Source organism: Hesperophylax consimilis, chromosome 12 (assembly GCF_061612785.1).
Source record: "Hesperophylax consimilis isolate HC1 chromosome 12, BYU_Hcon_1.0, whole genome shotgun sequence".
NCBI lineage: Eukaryota > Metazoa > Arthropoda > Insecta > Trichoptera > Limnephilidae > Hesperophylax > Hesperophylax consimilis.
The window spans coordinates 36,419,339-36,445,161 of record NC_142847.1 but is presented as its reverse complement, the minus strand read 5'-3'; the positions used below and the strand labels follow the sequence as shown (position 1 = coordinate 36,445,161).

At 36.5% G+C, this 25,823-nt stretch overlaps 5 protein-coding genes across 6 annotated transcripts in view; 1 reads left to right on the top strand and 4 right to left on the bottom strand.

The window, feature by feature from the left end:
- Positions 1 to 322: 322 nt before the first annotated feature.
- U3-55K (U3 small nuclear riboprotein factor 55K) lies at positions 323 to 2,151 on the bottom strand. The gene has a single exon (XM_089637897.1). The coding sequence runs from the start codon at positions 2,044 to 2,046 to the stop codon at positions 646 to 648; it is 1,401 nt and encodes a 466-aa protein (XP_089494023.1). The 5' UTR covers positions 2,047 to 2,151; the 3' UTR covers positions 323 to 645.
- A 206-nt stretch (positions 2,152 to 2,357) lies between these two features.
- LOC149419575 (centrosomal protein 20) lies at positions 2,358 to 3,964 on the top strand. Its single transcript, XM_089637607.1, has 3 exons — positions 2,358 to 2,493; positions 2,581 to 2,796; positions 3,822 to 3,964. Exons 1-3 carry the CDS (start codon positions 2,466 to 2,468, stop codon positions 3,959 to 3,961), a joined length of 384 nt encoding a protein of 127 aa, XP_089493733.1. The 5' UTR covers positions 2,358 to 2,465; the 3' UTR covers positions 3,962 to 3,964.
- Positions 3,965 to 4,028: 64 nt separating this feature from the next.
- On the bottom strand, positions 4,029 to 6,080 carry SC35 (SR family splicing factor SC35). Of its 2 annotated transcripts, XR_016302884.1 has the most exons (5): positions 5,768 to 6,080; positions 5,506 to 5,655; positions 5,017 to 5,175; positions 4,841 to 4,926; positions 4,029 to 4,416 (listed from the first exon to the last, which is right to left on the bottom strand). XR_016302884.1 is itself a non-coding variant. In XM_089637896.1 (4 exons), exons 1-4 carry the CDS (start codon positions 5,947 to 5,949, stop codon positions 4,896 to 4,898), a joined length of 522 nt encoding a protein of 173 aa, XP_089494022.1. In that variant the 5' UTR covers positions 5,950 to 6,080; the 3' UTR covers positions 4,029 to 4,895. The 2 variants fall into 2 exon arrangements, 1 of the variants encoding a protein (XP_089494022.1); XM_089637896.1 differs by having other exon boundaries at positions 4,029 to 4,926.
- A 2,292-nt stretch (positions 6,081 to 8,372) lies between these two features.
- On the bottom strand, positions 8,373 to 9,135 carry LOC149419573 (protein CFAP276). The gene is made up of 3 exons (XM_089637894.1): positions 8,951 to 9,135; positions 8,626 to 8,794; positions 8,373 to 8,532 (listed from the first exon to the last, which is right to left on the bottom strand). The coding sequence occupies exons 1-3, from the start codon at positions 9,133 to 9,135 to the stop codon at positions 8,392 to 8,394; spliced, it is 495 nt and encodes a 164-aa protein (XP_089494020.1). The 3' UTR covers positions 8,373 to 8,391.
- Positions 9,136 to 13,013: 3,878 nt separating this feature from the next.
- Positions 13,014 to 25,823, bottom strand: part of Trm1 (tRNA methyltransferase 1) — a 28,888-nt gene continuing 16,078 nt past the window's right edge. Inside the window, exons 2-7 of the mRNA XM_089637606.1 lie at positions 20,798 to 21,175; positions 19,891 to 20,059; positions 18,267 to 18,487; positions 17,915 to 18,052; positions 15,870 to 16,037; positions 13,014 to 13,173 (exon numbers count right to left, since the gene is read on the bottom strand). Of these exons, the coding sequence (XP_089493732.1) occupies positions 13,014 to 13,173; positions 15,870 to 16,037; positions 17,915 to 18,052; positions 18,267 to 18,487; positions 19,891 to 20,059; positions 20,798 to 21,175 (1,234 nt within the window). The remainder of the gene's footprint in view (positions 13,174 to 15,869; positions 16,038 to 17,914; positions 18,053 to 18,266; positions 18,488 to 19,890; positions 20,060 to 20,797; positions 21,176 to 25,823) is intronic.

Here is a 25,823-nt window from a genome sequence, read left to right as displayed (position 1 = left end):
AATCAAACGTTAAAAAGTAAAATTATTGTGAAGAACATATTAACTAACATAATTTAAAAACAAGGCATTTTAGCGAGTTAATAACATTTTTTTTAAATAAATTAAAATGCAGTTTGCATTTTCTATGCAAGATGCAACTTTTGAGATATCATTCGTGTTCGAATTGACACACCTTAATATGCTTGCCTAATTTGCGCCTTGGCAGTGAAACTTATGCAACCTGCGTAGGCCATAGCTTTAAAATTGTGTTGATTGCCAAATATGCACCCTGACATTTTATTTATTTGACAGAATAACAGCTGCATAAAATACTGTTTTAATGCTATAATTTAACCAAAATGGGCTATAAAGTTTATAAAAACAAAATTAAAATTACCTGGTGCTCAGGTTTAAAAAGTTGGGAGCCGCTGCCCTGCCATACCATGATCACCTCTCTCATTGGAGGTAAAGAATCCCATATATTACCATAGTTACATTTGAGGACACAGATACAATTCAGCTTGGGAGTTTATTGGAGTAGATATTATAGTTGTAGCTGAAAAGTTGCAGAAGAAAACAAACATAGCTCAGAGCAATATAATAATATATATTATGCAATGAATAAAAACATTGAACACTAAAATTATCTTCAGATTTATAAAAGTGTTATGACTTCCGAATGGGTATTACATAAATGGCATTTTTGGCATTGTCTATTTTCCACCATCGAGCCAGGCGATGTTCCTGCCCCACTCCGGCGATCAGCGTCCGGCCGTCCGGAGAAAACACTAAACTGTTGACAAAGCCCGGCACCGGCACCTCCAACACCTGCTCCATGGCGCGGCAGCCCGGCGTCAGCCGCCACAGCCGCACCATGCCGTCACTAGAGCCCGACGCCACCAGATCCGTGTTGAGGAGTGCCGCCACACTGCTGACCCAGCGCACCTCCCCCTCCCCCTCTTGCCCGCCTGCTGCCTCCCAGCGCCCGTGTGATACCTTGGCCGTGCACAGCGCCTTCTTCTTGGTGCTGCCCCACACGCACACCGAACCGTCATCTCCGCAAGACACAAAGTTCTCCTCGTTGATCAGCTTTACTCCGTCTATGCTGCCCGAGTGCCCGTTGAAGATGAGCTGCGACTCCTCGGCTATCTTCCAGACCCGCAACGAACAGTCACGGCCGCCAGTGGTCACGGCGCGCTCTCGACTCAACGCATCTATAGCTGTGATGGGTGCCTGGTGACCAAACAAGGTCTCGCTGTATGCCATCTCATCCAGAGACCAAACCTTTACAGAGCGGTCCTTACTGGCGGAGAACAACTGGTGAGAGTCTTTGCGAAAAACTAAATCCGTCACGTGATCCCGGTGCCCTTTGAAGGTGTGAATGTGCTCCAACGTCTCTGCAGACCATATCTGGATATCGTTGGCCTCCTCGCATGATGCGAGGAACTTGCCGTCGCTGGAAACTGCCACGGCCGCCACGGGCGATTTGTGACACTGGAATTTTTTTTTTCCCTTATCAGTATTTTTCTTAAAACAAATAGTCCTCAACTTCTTCTTGTCCGGCAGCGACCATTTGACTATGGCGGAGCACTTGCTGCCGGAGTAGAAGAAGCGACCGTCGCTAGACACACACAGGCAGGTGATGGACAGGCGGTTTTCCTTGCAGCGCAGGGTGGACACCTCCCCGGGCGCGGGCAGTACGCACTGCGCCGCCACATTCTTGTGTAGTCTGCCCTGCTGCTCCAGGTAGTCATCCTTAAGGCGCCTTAGGACGGCTGCATCATCCAAGTCCTTATTTTCATTCCGTTCCTGTTCCTCCTTTTTAATCTCCTCTAGGTACTTCTTGGCGAGTCTCACCTTCTTCTCTTGCGCCGTTTCATATTCTCCCTCTGATTCGGATCGATCCGGAACATCCTGAAATTCTAAATCACTTTCTATCGATTCGTTGTCCTCCTCGTCTGCATCGGGGACGTTGTGCCTCGATGGTTTTTTTGCACCCTTTTTTGATTTGGGATCAAACTTTCTTTTGATAGCTTTTCTGGGTTTCCCTTTTAGAAAGAACGACATTTTAAATCATAAATACTTTCTAATTAATCATATAATATTTTAATCAACAGATCTTTGACACTTTTAGGTTAACACACAAACACGATTCTTATGAAGTTTGGCACGTTTTTGTGAATGTCAAAATACATCTGTGGTTACGGCTTAGTAGATTCTATGGAATGTCAGTTGTCAATATTATTGCCAGAACATAATAACAATCGAATAAAAAATACATACTACCTACTTTAAGTATATTTATACATTCATCAGCCTTAAATTATTCAGGTCGCCATGGAAACGTTTAGTTGTCTAAAAAACAAACAAATTTAAATGAAAATTTATTATGAAAACTGTTGATATTATCGATATTTCTAATCGTAAATTGAAATTCATAAGGTGATAGGGATAGTTTTTACATTTAAAATAGTAGACCAATTATTATGTCCAAAGAAAACGAACTCAGTGATGGTAAATACCCGAATATCTTTTTCATCCACAGTATTAATAATGTCATCCCTGTACCCTCACACAAGGTTCTGTCCTATTGCTTTGTAGCAGTGAAGGAAACCCTTCGTAGAGATGGCTTCCTTAACAAGTTGCAGGCAGAGATGCGCGTGCGGGTGATGGGACTGCTAGGGGAAGGGCTGCAGGGTGCCCAGGGAATACCAGAGAAGCCCCGCCTGCCACAGGAGATACTGTTCCTCAACGAGCTTATCAGGGAATACCTAGAATGGATGGCCTACACCTATTCCAACAGTGTTTTCATATCAGGTTAGACCACAGTCGGAATTAATCCACAATCAATAAACAATTTGTACAGCAATTGTTCGTGTAGCATATGGGTGCAGCGAGAATGTATGATACCGAGAGTGTTCCATATATTTCTTTTGGCACATGAACACAGGTCAGTGTGGTGCCGCAGGGGCGGTTTTGCCTATTTCCCGCATCTTTGCTGTATACACAGACGTGTTGATTTCATACTGACACACAGGTCAGTGTGGTGCCGCAGGGGCGGTTTTGCCTATTTCCCGCATCTTTGCTGTATACACAGACGTGTTGATTTCATACTGACCCCTGTAAGCGAGCAGGCATCGACTCTTTCATATTCTCTAAAATTTATGTAAGAGTCCTCGAAACAACTTCCCAGTAGTCCCTGAAGAAATGGGTAGCAACATAAACCAATCTTTTCTGGAATACAGTGAATTTTCCATTCAAAAACAGTTATTACATTCTTACTGTACACGGGCAATGTTGATTTCATACTGAACTGTATACCTTAATTTAACCTAATCTGTGTCTTTGGAATGGAGGATTTTTTTTTTATACTTTTTTTTTAAAACCATTTCGTCACCTTCAGTTTTTAACAATACTCAGGGAAAAGAATGCACAAGTTAATTATTGCAAAGGCAGAACCAAGCTCATTTATGGTCTCATGGATGCATCAAATTGAGCCAACACTAAAATGACATTTTTCAACCGCAACACAATTTCTTTTTTGCAGTTCAATTATTAGCATTTACACGGAGTGGTTAAGCATTAAGAACATTTTGCTTACTGTAGCAAACTAATGCTGACTGTTGTAGCACATATTGTGACTCACTACCAGTCAACCAACCAATATGAGGAGTTTCAGAACTAGGTGTGTATTTGGAGTGAAATGAAAAGAAGTCACAGTATTTTCTATTTATTTTATTAAAATGTCAAGTGACAGCAGATGTTTGTTGTAGAATGTATGTAGGTCCCCTGTACGAGGGCAGATCTTGTTTGTTACTAATGTATAATAATGTCTCCCACAGAGTCGGGAATGCCCCCGAGAGCGATGAGCCGAGCACGACTGGGCAGTCTCCTGGGGGTGCTGGAGGATGAGCGCAGCAAGGCCCTGCCGCTCCTGTTCAACTTGGTCACAGACTACAAGGAGAGAGCTCCCACTAGCTGACCAGATGTTTGCACCCAGCTTGTACAACATGTGGGGAACATATGAATAAAAATAATGAAAGACTGGCTGTTGTTTGTTTCTACTTAATGTATATTTCCGCATGAACCTGAAAGGGAATGACTCACCTGTGGGTGGAGGCGGGATGTATGACATGTGGGAATAACGGGAATGTATGTCCGCACCCTATCTGCATGTGATGACATACCTTGCTGGGTGATGCAGGCTGTGGGGGCAGCAATGCGTATATAGATATTGATATAATATAAAAAGGACTTGATACCGACTATTGAGCTGGCTAGCTGGCTGGCTGGCTGTCTGCTATCTCAGCTACAGTTGCCGGCTACAGTTCAGCTACAGTCCCAGCTATCAGCTCACCCGCCCTCGCCACCTCGCCACCCCGCCCGCCCGCACATCCACCACGCACCTCCACACTCGCACAGCACTCGGCACTCGGCCTGGCACAGTAATACAGTCACATGTTAATAGTCACATTATACATTATAATACAGCAATACAATCAATCAATCGATACTGTAGTCAGCTCCTCGTTTCGGGGCTTTACAATCTAACAATCATCAATCTATCCACCGATCCATACCACATTATATCGCATGAGTTAAATCTTATATTAAAATAAACAGCACAATTATTACAGTGAACAAGGTATTGTGTCCGTACTTATTACATTAACAGAGCGTCTGATTCTTATTTCCATTTCTAAATAAACATAAGGACATTAATTAGATTCAGATGAAAGCAACATGGGTTAAAACTTGGTCACACACGAACATGATGTTATTCTTCTGTTCCCTGAGGTTTGGGGGACAGGAGAGGCTAGATACTAGAGAGGGACATGGATAGTGTTGTATGTGGCAGTACCTTGGTGGTAGTACACCCTTCACACCATGTCACCTGCCCGCTCCTCTCGGCGGGCTCAGTTGTTGTTCCCCTTCAGGCCTCCCGACCTGCAAACATAAGAACACGCCATTAGCACTGTCAGTTCGCATGGTGGCATTATAGTGACAATATAGTGACATTGCACAGTGGACACTCACCTGGAGCGAGAGCGCGAGGCGCGGTGGCTGGGGGAACGTGTGCGGGAACGCCCGCGGCTGCTCTTGGAGTCGGAGCGGGAGCGGGACCGCGAGTAGGAGCGGCGACGCCGAGATCCCGAGCGGGACCGGGAGCGCTTGCGAGAGCGGGAGCGAGAAGACCTGCAAATACAATATTCATTTGTTATACCTTCAGACGATAGATGTTATTTACTAAAATCAATCAATGTTTGTTGTAACTAATCTATCAGAGCTACTAAACTACCTAACCACAGTGTGTTATTATATGTAGATATGGAAAGGTTTTACTCGAGAACGGGTCCTTCGAAAGACAATTAATATAGATATTCATAAAGAAAAGTTTGCAGAATTCCTGATATTCTATACTCATGAATATTACAGAAGTGCTGATCCAGGAATCGCTTATAATACTGAAAATACATCTTAGTGAATAGTGCTATACAGAAAGGTAATTTTGAGTGAAGAACTTACCGGCGCCGGCTGGAGCGCCCGTGTCTGCTACCGCGGTAGGGGGAGCTTGGTCGACCGTAGCGAGCCATCTGCACGCGAAGTTCCCTTCCATCCAAAAGTCTTCCGTCCATGGCGTCTAATGCGTCCTCGGCATCGCGCTTATCGTAAAATCTGTCAACAAATTAAATAATATAAGAAATTGAATATTCCAAAATGGCGTCGGGATTGAAAATAACTATAACCGCGAAAATTATACTCTGTAAATACAAGTGTTTGTACTAACCTGACGAATGCAAATCCACGGCTCTCCCTTGAAAATCTGTCTCTCGGAATGTATATGTCGCCTACCTCGCCGCATCTTTCGAAAACACGGCGTAGGTCTTCCGGGGTTGTTCTGTATGTCAAATTGTCAACTTTAAGAGAGACCATTCCCTCAATACGGGGCGGAGGTCGGCCGTAGCTCATTTTGGGTCGTTAAAACTACACTTTTGGATAAATAATAACCGCCCGGTCGTTAAAATGCTAAACCGAATGCAACACAATATTCCACTGTGCGATGTCTACACCCCGCGCGGCAGAAGAGCTTTTATGGGAAACGGAAGTGTCGAAGGTCGAAGTTGGCAACTGCCGTCCGCCGAACGCACATTTAAAAATGGCTGCCATCATTACGAACGAAATATCCCTATATAGTTCCTACCGTGAACTTATAAATCGGGGTAAGTTTTTTTTTAGATGATTTCTTGAATATGCTTTTTTAAATTAAATATAATATTGACCACAGTAATTTATATAACATAAGATAATATGTGGACAGAACTCATTGGATAAACTATCAAAAGAATACGTAAACTGTACTACATTTTCCTTAAACTGAAAAATATTCTTCAAAAACCAACGCTACAGAAAGAAGGTTTACTATGTACTACCCCAATCAATTCTTCAATACAGAATAATAGGCTGGGGAAGAGCATATAAACCTAACTTAGCCCCACTCAAAATAGTCCAAAAAAGACTCATTAAAATAATTTCAATAAAACCGTCTTATCCGATTATCCGACTCGTTAATTATTTCAAGAATTTAATGTTTTAAAATTAAATAGAATCTATCAAAGAAATGCATTTCTTTAAATCCACAAAAACAAACTAATAATAAGTCATTGAGCACCAGACCAAGAACCATGGGAAAAAATAATAATCCCTAAACTCAATACAACAACAGCACAACGCCATTACACGCACTCAGACATCAAATGTTTTAAGAAACCCCTAAAGAAATACAATAAAAAAATATATGAATTTTTAAGAATAAACTTAAAATACACTTTACCTCCTACTAATTTGGTTGTGTGGTACATTGTTGCATAAAAATCAGAGTTAAAAATATATATATAATAATTTAAATAAAATAACTTTGTTTGAATACCACTTTACTGTGTATATTTATAACCAACCGGTTTCAGTTCAACCCGAACCTTCATCAGGGTTAATAAAAACATATTAAATTAATTACAGAAGTGTATGGGTACTTATAGTTCAGCTGGAAGAGAGAGAGAGAACATCAACATTGGTGGGGGTAGGAGAGAGGGGGTAAACATAGGTGCAGGGAAGTGAAATATATATAAAATGGGGCTGTTTGATAAATGTAATTGTTTATTTAATAAATTGATTTTATTGACTTTTAGGGATTTTTTATTTCAAGTGCTTCTAAATTGTTGAGGCGTAGACCTATCCCATTTCTATGTAATGCATCTATAGAGAGTGGTATATTTATGCATCTATACCTGGGCTTATTAAATGAATGATCTTTATCTATTAAATGTGTTGCAAATTCCGACAAACCTATGTTAATTTCTGTTGGAAATTTTAAAACACATGAAGATGAAAAATTATTTATGCATAAAATTCTACACCAACCGTGGTTTTTATTTACTGCGATGTTGGGGATACTATTATAATTGAACAGGAATTTATTAGAAAATATGAGTCGTTGTTTTTTTAAGGATTTTATCAATTAAGGTATGGGTATATCCGTTATTTATGGTGGTAGATTTGATTACAGAGAGTTCAATATTAAAATTAACTTTAGATAGCGGAATAGTGACAAGCAAAGCATGATTTATGGTGACAAGTCTGTGGACCATAGAATGGAAGGCAGAATGTTTATGGGAAATGGGATGGTTTGAAGTACTATGAATAACTGTACCTGACTGTACCGGTAAAGGTAGGTTTTTTATAACTATTAAAATTGAATTTATTATTAATAATGGAAAGGGATAGGTCTAGGAAATTTATACTACAATTAGTACCTATATCTACTGTGAACTGAATATTTTTAAGGAACGAATTAACGAGGGACAAGAAGGAATTAAGTTGACGTTCTGTACCTTTCCATATGCAAAAAATATCATCAAAATAACGTTTCAACATAAATACATAATTTAAAAGAGGTGAGTTAGAACGGAAAATATTATTTTCTAGGTTATCCATGAAGATGTCAGCAAATAGAGGACTCGTGGGAAGACCCACGGGTAACCCGTATTTTTGTTGGACTACAGCATCATTAAATTTAAAGTAGTTTTGGTTAAGACAAATAGGTATGTTAAACATTCGGTAAGATCGTCAGAAAGATCTTTTGGTAGGTTGGAATTTGTTAATAAATTAGACAGTACAGTGGGTGCTCGCCGATACTAATTTTTATCGGCAAGTACGGCTGTACATTTACTGACGTTCTTACTTACTTCTTATATCAATGTATATTCATTCTGGTTAAACGTAACTTTTCTAGCATTTTCTTTATAATAATGTTCCGTAAATTATTCAATTGTCGAGAATAATTATTTATTCATCAAATCACAAACTAAGAAATAATTTTTTATTGCAAACACTGCTATAAATAATATGGTGCAATCAATAATAAAATACAGTGCCTCCAGCGGGCTGTCTTGAATATCCTGGTGCGGTTTTAGCAGAGTGAATCCCGGAGTTCATTAACTTGATATGGTGCGGAGATTTGCGTTCTGTCACCCCTCCAAATATTATTGGATGGCCCTGTAATAAAACAACATGATTTAGGTTAGAATAATAATAAATTTAAAAACAATCTTCTGAAAAGCAATACGTTTATAATAACTCATAACTAACCAGTGGAATAATTATGGGAGGAGCTTTTTCATATGTGTTTCTCAAACGACGCCACGTCTTTTCCCCTTTGGTTTCCCACTGCAAATATGTGTCTTCTTTGATAGCGAATAGTTCCTTAGTTTCATTATACGCTGATGCCAAAATTAAATCTAAACTGTCTTTTGGAGCTCTAAAACCAGAATAAGTTAGTAGGTACATAATATATATGTTTTAAATATATTTGTTTAATATTTGAGACGAATACCTTGTTCTACCAGCGATCCCGAAAGATTATCAAACTTTTTCTTGTTATTTAGATAATTCTAATATATAATATGGTATTTACCTTGGAATTTTGTAAAACGTCAATTTTCTCGCGCTTGCTAATGTATGGTGTGAATATAAACGGTGGTGCGGTGATAGACCTGGTACATATTTATCAGGAGCAGCTTGGGGGACAGGCCTAGACAATTTTCCTTCGTTTTCGAGGAACGGAAGAAATCCCCGGTTTCTAACTTGCTTCGTTACCATTTTGTCTAAATATAATTTCGGAAAATAACACTAGCCGAAAAAGCTTTGAATAATAAATAAATCGATCAAACTTTTGACTTCATACCAAAAGCACGGTTGTCTAGCAATTACTTACTAATGCAACAGCCACAATTTAATCAGAATTAATTTAATTTTGAACGATTTTACGTAAAATTTTCAATTTCCCGTCATACTGTACTGTCCACAGAAAAAAAATATTTTGTGACATTTTGAAAGCAAAGCGCGATAATGACATTATTTAAAAAATATATTCTATTGATTTGTGTCGTGAGTTATTATTTATGTTTGTGTCGATTGCGATGGCTAAGAACTGATTAAACACAGCTTTATAATAATAATAAAATGTTAGGGGTTGTATTAATAAAATTGTACATCATATAAGAAAAAAAAAAAGATTTTCATAAAATGCGTAAAAGCTAATTATTTACCAAACCGCCGCACGAGAGTGGTATATTTATGCGCCGCACTTTTAGGCACATATTGCACATATTGCTACGAGAAGCAACGATTTACGTGCACCGAATAGGTTATTGCGTTCTTAGCTTAATAATTATGTAATTTATGCGTATTTTGACTGAAACGAAACTTTCTCAAGCGTTCCGTACTGAAAAATCCAAAATGGCGGCAAAGGGATCGTTTTAAAGGGAAATTTTGAACTTTGATTTAATTAAGATTTTGAATGCATTTTTTACCATCTCTCCCGATGTAAAAAGTTGGTTCTTGTAGTAATTGAGTTTTAACAAAGTTTAATATCCATAATCTGTGCCTATTAAAAGTGCACCGATTAGGTAAATACTTAGGACGGATTGTTTCGGAGAATTTGAACAATTCATCAAATTTCAACGTTCATTTTCAAGTTCTGCGAAAGATTTTTTCAAGTTCTGTTTTTATTTTAGTTTTGTCAAGCAACTAGCCTATGATGATATAATAACAGAACTTGAATAAGACTTTCACAGAACCCAAAAATGAACGTAGAAATTTGATGAATTGTTCAAATTCTCCGAAACAACCCGTCCTTACAGTTTTTTATTGAATTAACACTTTGATTCAACTTAATTACTATAAAAACATGCGTTTAAAAAAAAAAAAATAATAATATTCAAAAACTTGCCTAAAAACCTATTTTACATTTAACACAAAATATCAGGAATACCAACATGTCAATGTGCACAGAAATTACTGCAAAACGTCTTTAATGGCGGTCGTCCCTAGGAAAGCAAACTTTCAGTTCAGTAATTGTAATTTTAACCCTAGAAGTCTTATCTACGCCTGCGAGGCGTACACAAAATCTTAACTTCTATTTCCCTTTCTAACGGTTGAAGTTAGCGCCTCGTGCTCTTTAACCAACCCAGTGGCCACCAGTGGCCGACGGGAGCTCGCCGATGGTACCTGTATCACTAAGGTAAGTCCAGCCATATTTGAGTTTTTGAGGTATAGTACGCCTGCGAGACGTATGTTTAGGCTTTATGTAACTTTTAAATAAGATTATGTGTTTTTACTTTCGTTAATTTTATGTTTATTTTGGCATTGTTTCAGATACCAACATGTCATGGTCTAATGTATTAAACAGTATCGATATTTTGAAAATCTTAGACCAAGAAGATAGTCTTTCTCTGGGAGAATCAGCTTTTGAAGACGAGGACAGCCACTGGACGACATTCAAAGCGAAGATGAGAATAACTATGTAACTGAAGAGGCTTTCACTTAATTTTCACTGAAGAAGCCGACTCAAAATTGCAGAAGCTGACCTAGCATCTGATTCTGCTCATGCTTTGCAATCTGCCAACTCAGGGCGAATTTATCGTGTTCCTGGAAATACTCTTCGCGGTAAGAATGGACGCGGGATATTTGGTCAACTAATAAGGGTCAATCATCTCACAGAACTTCAACTATGAATAAAGTCCTCACCTCTCGAGGACCAGCTCAAATTAAAAATTAAATCTAGTGGGCACTTTTCAATCAAATAGGCGGGAAATCCACGAACAATTGAAGAATTCGAGATCTCGACCTGTTGGCAGTTCTACGTTTTTTTTGATGGCCCTCTGACACTTCTATCGTACAAGTCAAAACCTGCAAATATGGTTAACCTTTTATCTTGTTGTGATGAAAATGCAATAATTAATAATTCAAGTGGCAAACCAGACATGATTCATTTCTAGAACCAAAAAAAAGGAGGAGTAGATTCATTTGATTAAATGTGCGCCTAAATGTCGTGCAACCGCAAAACTAAAAGATGGTCAATGCCTGTTTTCTATGACATCTTAAACATGACTTTTGTCAATTCTGCTGTAATTTATGGCCACAACGTGATCAAATAAACTCTCAAAACAAAGGAGAATTCATTAAGCAACTCAGAACAGATTCGGTCAAGCCTTGGATTCAGACTTGAAGCTCAGACTTAAAGATATAAGACAAATTCTCGCAAAACCTACTGATTCAGGTAATAAACTTCAGGCAGAGAACCAGAGCCCAAAATACGTAAATACTGCGCTTTTTGCTGCTAAAAAAAAGAGAATGTCGAAATTAGTGTGTAGTAATTGCAAAAAGTCAGTATTTTCTGAGCACAAAGTTGATGTCTGTGTAGATTGCTCTAAAATTATAGCTGGGAATTAAAAGCATGATTAATTTTAATGTTTGCCCTAAGAATAAGAAATTAATCTTAAAAAAATATATGATTATTTAAAAAAAAACATATGTTCAAGCTGATTTTTAAGAAGATGATTTTTTTTGTTTGAAAATAAGCATAATGTTTTGATTCGTTGTAATAAATACCTGTGATAGTAGTTTTCATTGATAAAACTGTGTTTTATTATTAGTTTACATACCAACCTTAACTTTCCATCGAAAAATAGGGCACAAGTAGGTATATTTTGGCCTACTGGCTGTCATTTATATGTGTACGCCTCTGCGGCGTATGTTAAGGCTTTATGTACCTATAAAATAGATTAGGCTTCTAGGGTTAAATGCAAGTTTACATTACCCCGGATGTAAATAGTTGGTTTTTATAGTAATTAATTTATCAAAATGTTATAATCAAGTATGTTAGACTATAATAAAATTATTTGTTTTTATCTCTCATTGAATGATTTTATAAGAGAAAGGGGGGGGGGGGGTAGTGTAAACACTACACAGCAGTCATAGATATCCAAAGTCAATAAGACTAATATGGTAAGGGGAAGGGAGGGGGGTGAGGAGGTAGACGGGAGCGAGGTGGGGATGGAAGGTGAGAAGAGGGAAACTACCTACAGACCTGACGCCATTTTAAGTACCATTTCCATTCTGAATGGTGGTATTTTAGCAGGATTATACTGTGAATTATCAGTGTGCTATAAAAAGATACACCAGTCCAAAAAGTACTATGTTATTATTTTGTCTTATTCCACACCACATACCTTTTTTCTGTTCATCTTCCGTTTTCCCGGGAATTGTGTGCTTGGATTCTTCACAATGTTCCAAAATTACATACATTACGTTTTTCAATAACAATATGTAGGTACCTAAAATGTAGTGCCAAAGGCAGGTTGACTGGCTCCTCACACTTGTGACTCGTGACCACATTTAATTGACATTCACTATGTTTTTCAATAACAATATGTAGGTATCTAAAATGTAGTGCCAAAGGCAGGTTGACTGGCTCCTCACACTTGTGACTCGTGACCACATTTAAATGATATTCACATGTTTTTCAATAACAATATGTAAGTACCTAAAATGTAGTGCCAAAGGCAGGTTGACTGGCCCCTCACACTTGTAACATCCTTTGCAGTATTTTCTTACGAGATAATATTATAAAATGTTCCCAGAAAATGAACCATGTCGAAGTAAATAAAGCACAGAATAACAATTATAAAAATGTATTATATTTGAACAAGTACAGTATCTTCAGTCAGATTGCTTTTAATATGTTTCCTTTCCTCGGGGGAAGTGGGGGATCGGTCTCTTTTGAGCTTTTGCTCTTTTTTCTTATTATATTTATTCTGATTCGCTCGGCTCTTGGATATCTTTTCTTCACCAATTCTGAAACACAAATTAGTAGATTGTAAATATGTGTTATGTAGGAAGTGTTGATATTCTGTAATAGAAATTAAAAATAAATAACAAATTTGATAAAGCCAGACAGAACGATGATCTCCAAAAGAATATCAGAACACTTTCGAGCAACTCGGCAAACCTGACAAATCGGCAATTATAAACTGCAGTCCATTTTTGTTCTTACTTTTACCTTTCGACTTAAATACCTGTATATTTTTTTATTGTTAAGATTATTTTTAATTTTTCGGGCTCCCAAAAAATGCATCAAATCTGTGGAAGTGACCCGTGATGTCAAAAAACCTACGTTGGGTTTATGACGTTATGGTTTATTAGTTTCTAAATGACGATTTATGAATTCTATTTAAAAATAATATACCTATTATAAAACATCTATGTATATTCAGTTTCAGAGTTTGTTGATCTATATGAAAAATTTTTTTTTTTTAGCCATAATATTTTTCACCGCAGTTCCTTATTGCCGACCATTTAATTGAAACTGGCCATTACTTTGGATTTGTTTCTGTAGTCCTTGGAAGACTCAAAACACATAGGGCATGCCAAATTAACACACTTTAATCGGGAAGAGTAGTTCTACCCGTTCGGTCGATTGATGCTAAACGTCGGGAAGGGTAGTTCTACCTTCTGCGCCTGCCTCATTTCAATGGCAGAAAAGAAGAAATTATCTGATGTTTTTATATGAACATTATATACCAATCTCTTTATAAAGGTCCCAACTATATGTACATAATTATCAAATTGCAATGCAAGTCTTTTTTTTGTATTTATCTTGGAGTCTTTTGTGTACATCGATATTTCAACTAAAATGGCCTATATTATTGAACACCTGACACTTGATAGGTATTGCGTTTGAAGATCAACGAAATAAGTAATTTAGATAACATATTCTGTTATTCTAATAATTCAATTCCTGGAACCAGGGTTTTTATGACCATGAAACCCGAAACAATTCTTTCTATCTCTGTTCCGCACCCACTCAACTCCTAGGTGCGAGCGAGAGGAGAGTGTAGAGCATTTAAAAACAGCAGGTATCGGCAAACACAGTTAGGCGGACCATAATAAATATTTACAAGTGCGTGCCAGTTTTTAAAAAAGCAAATTGTCCTACGGTTGTGTTCCGAGGAGATAATATTTACATTTGCTTTTTCAAACCTTTCAAAATGGATTCTGAAAATTACGAAAGTGATAACAAAATCGTCGCAGATAATTTATCTGCCTGTTCTAGTAATTATTTGCCTGAATTCCATAGTGAAAGAGAAGAATCTAGTGGAAGTGAAGAAATTCCTTGTAGGAGAAGAATGTCAGTGATGCCATTACAGTTCAGTGATTCTGAAGAAAGTGATATGGAGGAAGAACAAGGAAATATTAGATGAACAATTTTTAGACGTAAACTGTAACTGATTACATAAAGGTGATTAAAAACTTAAACCTAATAGTGTATGGTGAAAAAAATAAACAATATTATGTGAGAAATACGAGAAGCATTCTACGCTAAGTGATTATTTTAAATTTCATTTGAAAAAATAACCAATATTATTAGCACGTTCCGATGGTTTTGGTCCGCTGTACCGTGCGAGGGGCAATTGCACACGTGGTATTTCAATGGGTAATGATGTGTTACTCTGACGATACTAGAGAAGTGGCAATTGTTTTTGTTTTTATAATATGTAATATGGGCTTGGTGAAAATATAATGATTTGTAATTTTATAAAATTGAAACCTAGTTTATACTTAAAAAATTGAACACTAATGACTCAACAATGACTTTTTTTTCGATTTATTATGTTGCATTAGAAATAATACTTGGTTTTCGGCTACAAATTATATAGCTTGGGTATGCTGAGTTAGTATGTAGAAAATTTTATTGAAATGTTTCCATTATTTTCGAAGATATAGCGATTTAAAACAAATTAAACAAATTCGCGCGGGACCTTTATTTTCGCCCGTTTTCAGCGGTCAGCCGGCGAAAAAATAACCCGATCAAAGTGTGTTAAGAAGGCAATTGAAATTCATTAAAATCCCATTAATGTTAATAAAGACGACGGGGCTAAGCTCAATAGTTCTTGTTATCCGATAATTGAGCGCCCTTGGGGTGACTTTTTACAAAAACAGCGCTATATAAATTAGTAAAAAAAAAAAAAAAATTGATGGCTACACCAAAACTAAACGCAGAGAACCATGTTAAATTATAATGTAATACCAAATCTTAGAATACTGGAGTTGGCAACAAGGTATCACATCTACTTACATAAGCACACACTTCACCACAATCTCCGACTACACATATGCCCTTTTGATGGACACTGTAATGCTATCCGAAATGTTGGCTGAAGAAGGAAGTAGCGCAACACGGCATAATACCCCAAAAATAAATCAATAAAATATTTTTAAATCATATCCATAAGCAGCTTATTATACCTGTCACCTAGAAGCAAGTTGGGTCTGGGGGGATCATCGTATAAATAAATAAAATATATTTCTGGTTAACCTTCACAGTGCCGGCCTTTTCAACGCAATCTCCAATCTCTCCATTTTGACCCAATGTATGTGTTTCAATGAAACTTAATTGATCACTTATGCACCATTCGCATACGGGGATAGCCACCGAAGGATCACGTGTGCGACTTAAGAAGGGGGTAAGGTGATAGTATGAAGATGATTACTTAGCCGTGGCCCGGGTGCCGGGGCCCCAGTTGGGTGTGGGGTTATACTGGAAGCGCAGGCAGCCATCCCTCCGGCTGACAGGGTTGGCGTCGACCCTCTCCGTCAGGTCCACCACATTCGACATCTCCTGGGCCAGGATCTGACGGCCCGCCGGATTATCCTCTAACCTGATGACAGATAACCCGCAGATTAAAATTTTACCATTCTAAATTATGCAAATTGAACAATTATGACATATCACTTATAATTATTAATTATCATTATCACTTCTGACTTCAAAAATATAAAAACCCTTAGAACTCTTTACTGCTCCTTGGTTCGCCCCCATCTTGAATATGCTTGTGTTATATGGTTTCCTTTTTATGCTATCCATATTCGTCATATTGAGTCCGTTCAACATCGGTTTCTAAAAGGGATTGCTAGGAGACTAGGATTAGAAAGAGGTAATTACTCGTATTATGAAATTAAACAAATTCTAAACCTTTCTCCTTTAGAAGACCGTCGGAAAAAATCTGATCTCATTTGTTTCATTAAAATTATCAACAATTTTATTGACTAACCTACATTACTAGAACTCATCACATTTAATATACCTTCTCGTAGACTCGACATAAAAAACTGCTCTTCCTCAATCAAAACTCGACTAATTATACTTATTGTCCAGAATATGTAGAATGGTCAACTTCAAGACCTTAATTTTGTTGGTATAAGTCAGAATGTTTTTTGTCGCTCACTATGCAATTGAGGATATTTTGTATCACTTTAGTTTTAGCAAGGTCTTGACTTGACTTGACACTTCTATTTCATTTATATTTTCTTATGTTTTACCTGTTTGTGTCTGCTTTTATATACCATCCTTTACTCTTGCATTGTACATTGTCCCAAATTTCGTGTTGCATTGTAATATATTGTACGTAAGTCCGTTAATTAATTAATAAATAAATAAATAATGTTTGACAGTTCAATGTTTCTGGTTTTCACCCTTCAAGGGTTTTCTAGGCCATCATTTCAAATTATGGAGGGGTGGGGGAAGGCGTATTTATACAATAATTTTTATATAAGTCGGTAAATTTGAGGTAAAGACATATGTTTATTCTCATCACGTGGCAGTGTTCATGTATGCTAGATGCTGTCGTGTTGATTCTTAAGTACAATACGGATCTTAAAAATATATATTTAAGGTTAACTTACACACATTACATTAAATATTCATTTATAATTCCGGTTCTAACTACCACACACACGTACCTATATCTCGTCTTCGTACACTTGGAAATAAATTTACCTCAAATATCGACATATTTAACATAAGTTTATAATTATGTAAGAAATACCTGAACAATGTTTTTATGTAGTATTATATTATTATTTAGGAGTATCACGTGAGATCGATTACATTTTTTAAAAATTTAATTCTTATTGTAAATTACGTATTACCAACCTGTTCTATTAATTTATATTATTGTTATGTCGTCTGAATTTTTAAAACTGTTTTTTTTTTTCTCTTTTTTTATAGTATGCTCATCTAAATGGAAAATATTATATGTACCATGTATTATGTTCATTTTTGAAGTTTTTAGTTATTCATTTTGTTGTTGTCAAAAATCAAAACCTTCTGTTAGCACTGTATTATGCAATAAATCATGTAAAATATGTATCATGCTCTATTGGAATCAGTGATAAAATAATGTTAAAGAAATATGGAATTATGTTGAAACGCAAATAAAATATCACACTATACCAGGACACATGACCTATCATTCGACGACAGCACACGGCAGCAAAGAAGTTACAGACTCTACTTAATGATTAATTCTCAATGGTCTTTACAAATGAATTTCTAACACACAATGTTAATAATAAGAAGGATCCTCTTAACAACACATGAATATCCTCAATTAGAATAAAAAACTGGCTCTAGTTAAAGAGCCGAAATAACAAATGTTGTTTTTCAAATTTGATATGGCGACATGTAATTTAAAAAAAAACTTATGAAGTAAGGAGCTCATACATCAAGAGTTAATAATATGTATTAGTGAGTTACCTAGATTTCTTCACAGGGTGACTTTTTTCCCAGCAGCGCATGATGTCCCAAATGAAGGTGGGGGGAGCATCTGTCTTGATGGAGGTCTTACAGGCGTGTGAGTAAGATACCCTGTAGCCGCCGTTAAGGATAGCAGACCTGAAATTGTTACATGATCTTAATCAACTCTAGGAGGTAAAAGCGTTTCTAGATAATAAACAAGTAAAAAATATAACAAATCTTTTTGCAAATGTAGCTACTCATATAAATATAAAAATACTGTTTACAGAATGATTAGAAACAAGCTAAAAGAAAAAATATTAAATTTTTACATGTTATTATATAAAATTAAAATAAATAAAGATGTAGCTACCTCATAACAAGCATGGGCATGGACTCAACGTGCAACACACTGCAGAGTTTATCCATTGAGTAATAGAAGGGTACGTCGTTGAGCTCCTCCCGCGCCATGCTCAGGATGCCCTCGATTCTCTTGGCCGTGTTGAAGTTGGACGCCTCCGACTGCACCAGCTGCAGCAGGTCCTCGATGAAGTTAGGCTCGTGCAGGGGGCCCGTCCATACCGGCCCACCCATCTGGGGAATATTACTTATTCAATACATTTGGTTATTAAAAATGTGTTATAATAAGTAGCATGTTATCATGCTATTTTGTCATGAAATTTTGTCTCCAGTGATGTTGACACAAAGATTTTTCTTTGTTATTTAAAAAAAAAAAAAAAAAAATTCAGTATCATAAATGTTACGGTAGACCAAAATTTAATTTAAATTGTTTACTCCAAATAATGTCAAGAATCACTGGTTTATAGTAAGTTAGGTACGACCCCTAACACCCTGTATATGTTCAAGATCGGCAAGTTCAACTGCAGAACAGATGTTTTAGCACAGCATAGCATGACAAGAGGAATGGTGCTGTTTGATGTTTTTAATTACTATTTAAATCCTAAATCTGGAACGGGCTGCAAATCTTAATTCATAAAAATTACGTGTCACAGCGTCCGTACAATCTATCATTCATATCTCCTAAACGGCCCAACCGACTTTAATGAAATTTTTAAATGTATATGGTTGGTTATGGTTTTGAACCCGATAGGTGGCGCTGTTGTTATTTTTATATATTTTTTCAGCTATATCATCCAAAAATACATACAACCACATATTTTAACTTCTCCACACCACCCCCCTTCAATATTTTTGAATGCGATTTAAATTTTTTTTTTTAGAATCAAAGGGTCGTATTTAATTTTTAAACTTTATCTATTGATATTGGCATAAAATATTGTTCACCAAATTACACTACATTAAATAAAATTCTTTAATATAATTTAAAACAACAATATTAAGTCTTTTAAGAATCAATCTTTATTTACCTAATTTAGAACATTTAATTTTTATCTGTTGAATGAATATGAGAGGAATAAAAAATGTACATTTAAACTGTTTTCTATGGATCGTATTCGTACGGCAATCTTTGTCACACTGTGATAGACATGTACTCCAAGGTAGTTTCAAGAGTATAGAACGGTACCGGTCCCATTTTTACTTATTTTCTATCGTACTGAACGACAATCACAATCTGCTGAAATGATCGATATCAAATGATGCGTCAAAACAATACATACGATACGTGTGACTTGCGCATGTATTGATATGTCAAATGCATAAAATATCTGACAACAGATAAAAGGCGGTCTACCTAAAATGAGGTCTATATAAAATGCGGTCTACATAGAAGGTGGTCTGTGGCAGGACGTCTGCCCGGGCCTACTAGTATACTATATATTATTTTAAATGAGTAATTGTGAAGTAATACAAATTAATCAAATAAAATTTACTTATGTACGCCGGGATTTGAACCCACGACCTCCAGCTTGCTAGTCCCCTCTTACTAGCTACCCTTCGACCACGGAGGCCATTGAACAATAATGCATCTCAACATTGCTATTTAATAATTTAATAGTTATGTGTATCAGTCTCACATGGTGTCGCTGCTGACAGTGCTGGCAGTTAGCGGATACAGGAGGCGCCGGGGGCAGCACGGCCTTCAGGCGCCCCGCATCGCTGGGGCTGGGCGAGGCCTTGTGCGCCCCCAGCGGCTGCAGGCTGAAGGTCTCGCAGCCCACGCACTGATACACCATGGCTAGCTTGCTAAGGAACCACAAACACGACATTTATTTTATACTATTGAAGGATGATAACGTTGTGTGGTTAAAGGTGTTGAAGAAACCTGTTCTGAATTTTATCGTATCTGTATATTTGTATGCAGTTTTGTATGCAGCTTTGTATGTTTTGTATTCAATTTAAGTAGCTGACAAAGTGGTAGGCGGTAGATAGGAGAAAAAAATTATTGTATTTATAAAAAAAGCAATATCAAACTTACACGTAAAACAAGATTACTGCCCCCATTTCACCGTAGGGGTCGGCAGGGAAAATGAAATGCAACATAATAATAATAATATTTTTGGCAAATGTCACTTTGACTTTTTAATTATACATAATTAATCAAAAATGTTTGCAAAACACATTCTGTGCATAAAAGGTGAATCTATGATTTTTTATTTTTAAAATATATTAAAAAAAAACATAAGTAGAACCATGGTACGACCCTGAAAAAAATCCATGACATTTGAGGTTTTCTCCCCGAGGTCTTCAATATCTTAAAAATCACCTCAAAGTCGCTGCACAAATATTTATTTCAACTCTAACTCAAGAGATTAGGCACTTTAGTCCTTGCTTCATTGAAATTGATGTAACCCGACTCAAGCATTTGATTCACTTGAGTGTGCCATGTCTTCCTTACACTCACATTGACCATTAATTCTTTTGTCACATTTCCAAAGTGGAAATATATATGTATTTAATTATATATAATGTTATTTGTAGTACCTGGTTGTATCTTTGCACTTGACAGGGCTTGTGAATATTCTAACGAACACCCTGATATAGAAGTCTGCCGACACGCTGAGCAGAGGCACGATGTAACGTCCGTAGCGGTTAGCATGCGCCTCCATGCACTGCAGCAGTATTCGCAGGCCCTGCTCGTGGCACGCCTTCCAGCGCAGGCTGACAGCACCGTACTTGGAATAGCAGGTCTCGGGTGAGTTGCCCGCTAGCACTGCCATGTCTGTGGCTGTCACCAGCAGTAGGCCGCCCTCGGCGCAGCTCTGCACCGCCGCATCTAGGAAAATGGAGGGGCAGCCGTAGGGGTCCAGGTCCACGGCGGTGTAGCGCTTGGACGGCCGGCGGTGCAGGTACATCACCATCCTGCGGGATTATTGTCATTATAAATTACCATTCTTTATTCTACCTACATTGCTGCCGAAATTTTGTGTAAACCTCGTAAAACAAATGTAAAATTTTTCAACAAGCATGATGAAAACAGTTTCACCTAAATTTTTCTTTAAGAACATGGAATATCACTTCCATACAAATAAACATACTTTTCCTAGGAGGAAGCGCAACACGGCGATATATAAAAAAAAATTAATGATAACAGTGGTTTCAGAAGATGCTTTATAAAGCTGCATGAAAAGTATTTTTAGATTTTGGTTAAATGTTTTATTACTTTACGCAGCTTATAACTTATAATAGTTGTGGTTTAATATAGCTTATTGTATATAGTGGCGGCAGGGTGAATAACTCCTGGTTTTGATACTTATTTGGTTTTTTGATGACATCTTCACAACCCTAACCAATGAAAAGCCGTCGTGGTTTGGTCTCTCACTCTCTCCAGCATAAGAGCCATGTAACAGAAAGAGAGGCTACGCTCCACTTTCCCCGGAAACCATGTGATGCCATTGAAGTGACGTTTGCAAATTCAGATTGTTGTTGTGTGAAAATGTCTCAAGATAAAATTATCAAGCTGTGTTGTGTAAAAGGCTGTTAGATACTGACAGACATAAATACCCAAAACACGGAAGCTTCGAGGAGAGCAGGTTCTGCGAATGGGCCTGGAGAATCGACAGAATTGAATTCGTATCTTACCCTATATTAGCGAGATATGCGTTTGTTTGTGACTGCCATTTCTCCATCAGAAACAAAAAGCCGAATGGATCATTTTGAAGTTCCGCACTGCCGACTTTAAATCTTCCCGGCATTGGTAGTTATCAGGATTTACGACAATATCTGACCCGTTGTGACGGATCATGCAGAATTACAGAGGTATAAATCTGTTATATGTTACTTGAAAAGGAATAATATGCTATGTTTAGTTCACGAACTTTGGTTAACCCAATAAATATGTTTATTACAGAGCTTAATATCTTCCCGTGTTTCAGCGGTGTGGTTCCTTCTGCTAAAAGGATCAAGGAAGATTACGAAGGTAAACATCTGTTCTATTTTACTTGATAAGGAATAATATTGTAAATTTTGTTCATCCAATATTCAGATCTTTTCTTCCTTTCCTTCGACCACTAAGATCATTGTTTTTTCAGACATCAGTGTTCCTGTAGGACCCAGCGGCAGTAATTCAGTCGCCACACAGAAAAAACGATGCTTCTACACAGAATATTTATAGTTTCAGTACACATTTAAAATGTGTTTTGTGCTCATAAATTCTGTATTTATATTAATTTTGGAATAACTTTATGATTAAAACCTCAAATTGACATATTTAATCATAGAAAACGATATTAGCGACTTAAATAAATATTTAAAACAGAAAAGATTCATTCGCAGTCTTGGTACACATTTAAAATGAGTTTTGTGCCTATAAATTTATTTGTGCTTCCTGTTTTTGTTATCTTAGTGAAATTAAATAGAAATACTTCACAACATGTAACTAAGTTTTTCATTTTTCTGATAAACAGAGAAATGTTAACATTCAATACTGTCGAAGAAAAGCACAATCATTGTTTGAAAATGTTTTTCCTTTTAAAGTAAAGCAATTCAAATTTCAAGTAATTTTAAGCTATTTTTACGACGGCCACGGGACGACAGATTTTCAACTTACAAAGCACCGTCCTGAGAAAATGTGCTGTAAGGAAAGATAACTTAGAGCTCATTTTCGCAGGACCGCGCACTTTGTGAGTTGGAACCTTGTCGTTTTGAGAGAAAATTTCTAATATTTATTTTTATAATAATATTTTAGGCTTATGAATGGCGTAGGTAGGCACCTAGGGAAGATCATATTGTATATGGCCGCACCTTTTTTTATTGTTTCCTCTACCTTGTCTATAGGACTGTAATGAGATCATCGGTTTAATAGTGGACAACATTTCTCCCTACAAAAGCTCGAAGTTATCAATCTAGTGAGTGGCGGTTTGTGGGAGGTACAGACAAGTATCATGTATGTGTGTCTACATACATCTACCTATTAACAACTATACCTAGAAAAAAACAATGCAAACTATTAAATAAGTCAAACTATAAAAATAATTTTGGTAATTATTTACCTACGACTACCGTTTGAGAAAATATTCCGTACGAGACATCATTTTGACACACCGAGTTCTCGCATACTTCGCGTTTGTTTGTGTAGTGGCAGTGTAGGAAACATGAAAGGCATAATCGGCATAATAGACAATTTTTCGAGATCGCTAAACACGCACCCGTTAATTGTTAGGCGATCAACTTTGATACCAAACATCAGATGAATTTAGTTTCTTAATATTTAAAGGTTTACTACGATTTTTTTTTAAATAAAACGTTTTCATTTTAGGTAAGGTTGGGTTATTATAGGTGATTACAGGTTAGATTAGGTTATGTTGGATTATTATATGTTAGATTAGGATAGATTAGGTTAGGTTAGGTTCGGTTATTATAGGATAGTTTAGGTTGGATTATTATAGGATAGGTTAGGTTAGGTTAGGTTGGATTAGGTAGAATTAAATCACAAACCAGTCTATACAAACCTAGCGTAGCCCACAAACTACTTGAAAACTGGGATATAACTCTAAAGGGGACGCGAGCAGGCGTTATTAAAGGGGCAATTTTTTGTTACAGAAAATAACATGGAAAATAGGTATTAGAATTAAATCACAAACTTACAAACCTAGCGTAGCCCACAAACTACTTTAAAACTGGGATATAACTCTATATTATAGTTATTAAAGGTTCCCCAACATTTATAGTAACTTTTAGTAATAATTTAATAATAAAACTAAATTCAAGTATTAATTCAAAGTAAACATTCCATATTTACCGTGAAGCGGAATTCGTAACCTTTACCAAAAAACCTTCCCTTAATACGTTATTTTTAATTAATAACGGGTTTTTTATTTCCAAATTTTTTTATGTATAAATAAATTAACACATCATTTAAAAAAAATGTTTTTCATGATATAAAAAACTAATTGTTATGTTGGCAGTGCCCTACAATACGTAATAACAAACGCGAAGTATGCGAGAACTCGGTGTGTCAAAATGGTGTGTCGTACGGAAAATTTTCTCGTAAATTATTATTTACGTAAATAATATTAAATATCAATATTTTTCAAAATCATAAATGCAAAAAGTTGTTGTTTATTGTCACTAAGATGAATCAAATGATTGTTTATTTTTAAATGCGTGTTTTAAAAACGGTAGTCGTAGGTAAATATTTACCATAATTTTAAATATTGCACTCAATCCCTTTTAGTTTCCAGTCCAATTCCTTTTATAATATTAAAACACAAGGACGCTTCAGTCACAAGCTGTTTATTGCAGAGCATAAATAAACCACTCACTTGCAGAGTTTGAAGAGAGAAAATTGGAAAATGCTAACAGAAAACAAAAGAACACCAATTATCATAGTAAAACAGGAATCTACTAAATTGACAAATACAACAAAATGGGTGCTATGGTAAAATCAAAGTGACATCTGTTGACAACATTAGATATGCCTCTAACATTAAACAAACAATAATAATGTGAAAACATGATCAAGTTAATTACTAGACGCAAACACAAAACAGAACTAGTCAACTGCAAATTCGCCATACTAAATTAATCCAAACAATATCCGTACTCCGTAGGCACTGCCGCGTACATCACGAAATGACAAAAATCTTTGTCACTAGAGCTGCATAATTATAAATTATCAGTCCCACTTCGGAATCGTTCGTTGTTTGAGGCGCGCCAAATGTGCAAACATCTCAGCTACCGTTCCATGTAACTTCCCCAGTCCCCTACCGGGGGTTCCGTCTATGTGAAATCAGCGGATCTCGGAGGCAGGCCATATACATAAAACAACGAGCCTAGTAATTGGCAGTATGAAAATATTAATGGGTAATATTTAAATTGAAGTAACTTTGAGGTTTACAATACATAAATTACTAATATTTAAATTGAAAATATATTATACTTTGGAAGTCTGCACACATGTATCTTTTCCCCCTGTATTTGTGCTATCATAATATGACTGGTTGAGTGTTGCTGAAGCACAGTTTGTTTGCAGTGCAATAAAAATTATAAATATGTACAACTCCAATATGGAAAAGATAAAGATAGGCTTAAAAACCTAATTAGTGTACCTAATAATAATAATAGAATGCCAACATTTTTATTAATCCCAACCAGGAATTATTAGATTCCTGGTCAAATAAAATTTTACACGCAAAACACTTCAATTATCTCAACCAAACGTATGTTGACAAAATTTCGTCAAACAAATGGTTGAGTATTGGAGAGTTGAGCGCAGAAATAGAAGGATTTATGCTTGCCATTCAGGAAAGAGTCATTAATACTAAAAATTATAGAAAGCATATAATCAAAGATACAAATCAAATTGATGATTTGTGTAGAAAATGTTTGGCTTTTCCGGAAACTATAGAACATATTATATCGGGATGTTCTATATTAGCACCGTCCGAGTATACATTTAGGCACAATCAAGTTTTAAAAATAATTCACCAAAATTTGGTAATTAAACATAACTTGATTGACTGCCGTAATATAGTACCATATTATGAATACGAACCAAATTCATTTTTAG

Excerpts from the sequence above, each read along its gene's own strand:
- U3-55K (XM_089637897.1), bottom strand. The coding sequence starts at position 2,046 with ATGTCGTTCTTTCTAAAAGGGAAACCCAGAAAAGCTATCAAAAGAAAG.
- LOC149419575 (XM_089637607.1), top strand. The coding sequence starts at position 2,466 with ATGTCCAAAGAAAACGAACTCAGTGATG. Across the intron at positions 2,494-2,580 it reads AGAAAACGAACTCAGTGATG|CAGTGAAGGAAACCCTTCGT; the intron begins GTAAATACCCGA and ends ATTGCTTTGTAG. Across the intron at positions 2,797-3,821 it reads CAACAGTGTTTTCATATCAG|AGTCGGGAATGCCCCCGAGA; the intron begins GTTAGACCACAG and ends TGTCTCCCACAG.
- SC35 (XM_089637896.1), bottom strand. The coding sequence starts at position 5,949 with ATGAGCTACGGCCGACCTCCGCCCCGTATTGAGGGAATGGTCTCTCTT. Across the intron at positions 5,656-5,767 it reads CGTGGATTTGCATTCGTCAG|ATTTTACGATAAGCGCGATG; the intron begins GTTAGTACAAAC and ends ATTTGTTGACAG. Across the intron at positions 4,927-5,016 it reads GCCTCGCGCTCTCGCTCCAG|GTCGGGAGGCCTGAAGGGGA; the intron begins GTGAGTGTCCAC and ends TTATGTTTGCAG.
- LOC149419573 (XM_089637894.1), bottom strand. The coding sequence starts at position 9,135 with ATGGTAACGAAGCAAGTTAGAAACCGGGGATTTCTTCCGTTCCTCGAA. Across the intron at positions 8,795-8,950 it reads ACGTTTTACAAAATTCCAAG|AGCTCCAAAAGACAGTTTAG; the intron begins GTAAATACCATA and ends TTCTGGTTTTAG. Across the intron at positions 8,533-8,625 it reads CTCCCATAATTATTCCACTG|GGCCATCCAATAATATTTGG; the intron begins GTTAGTTATGAG and ends GTTTTATTACAG.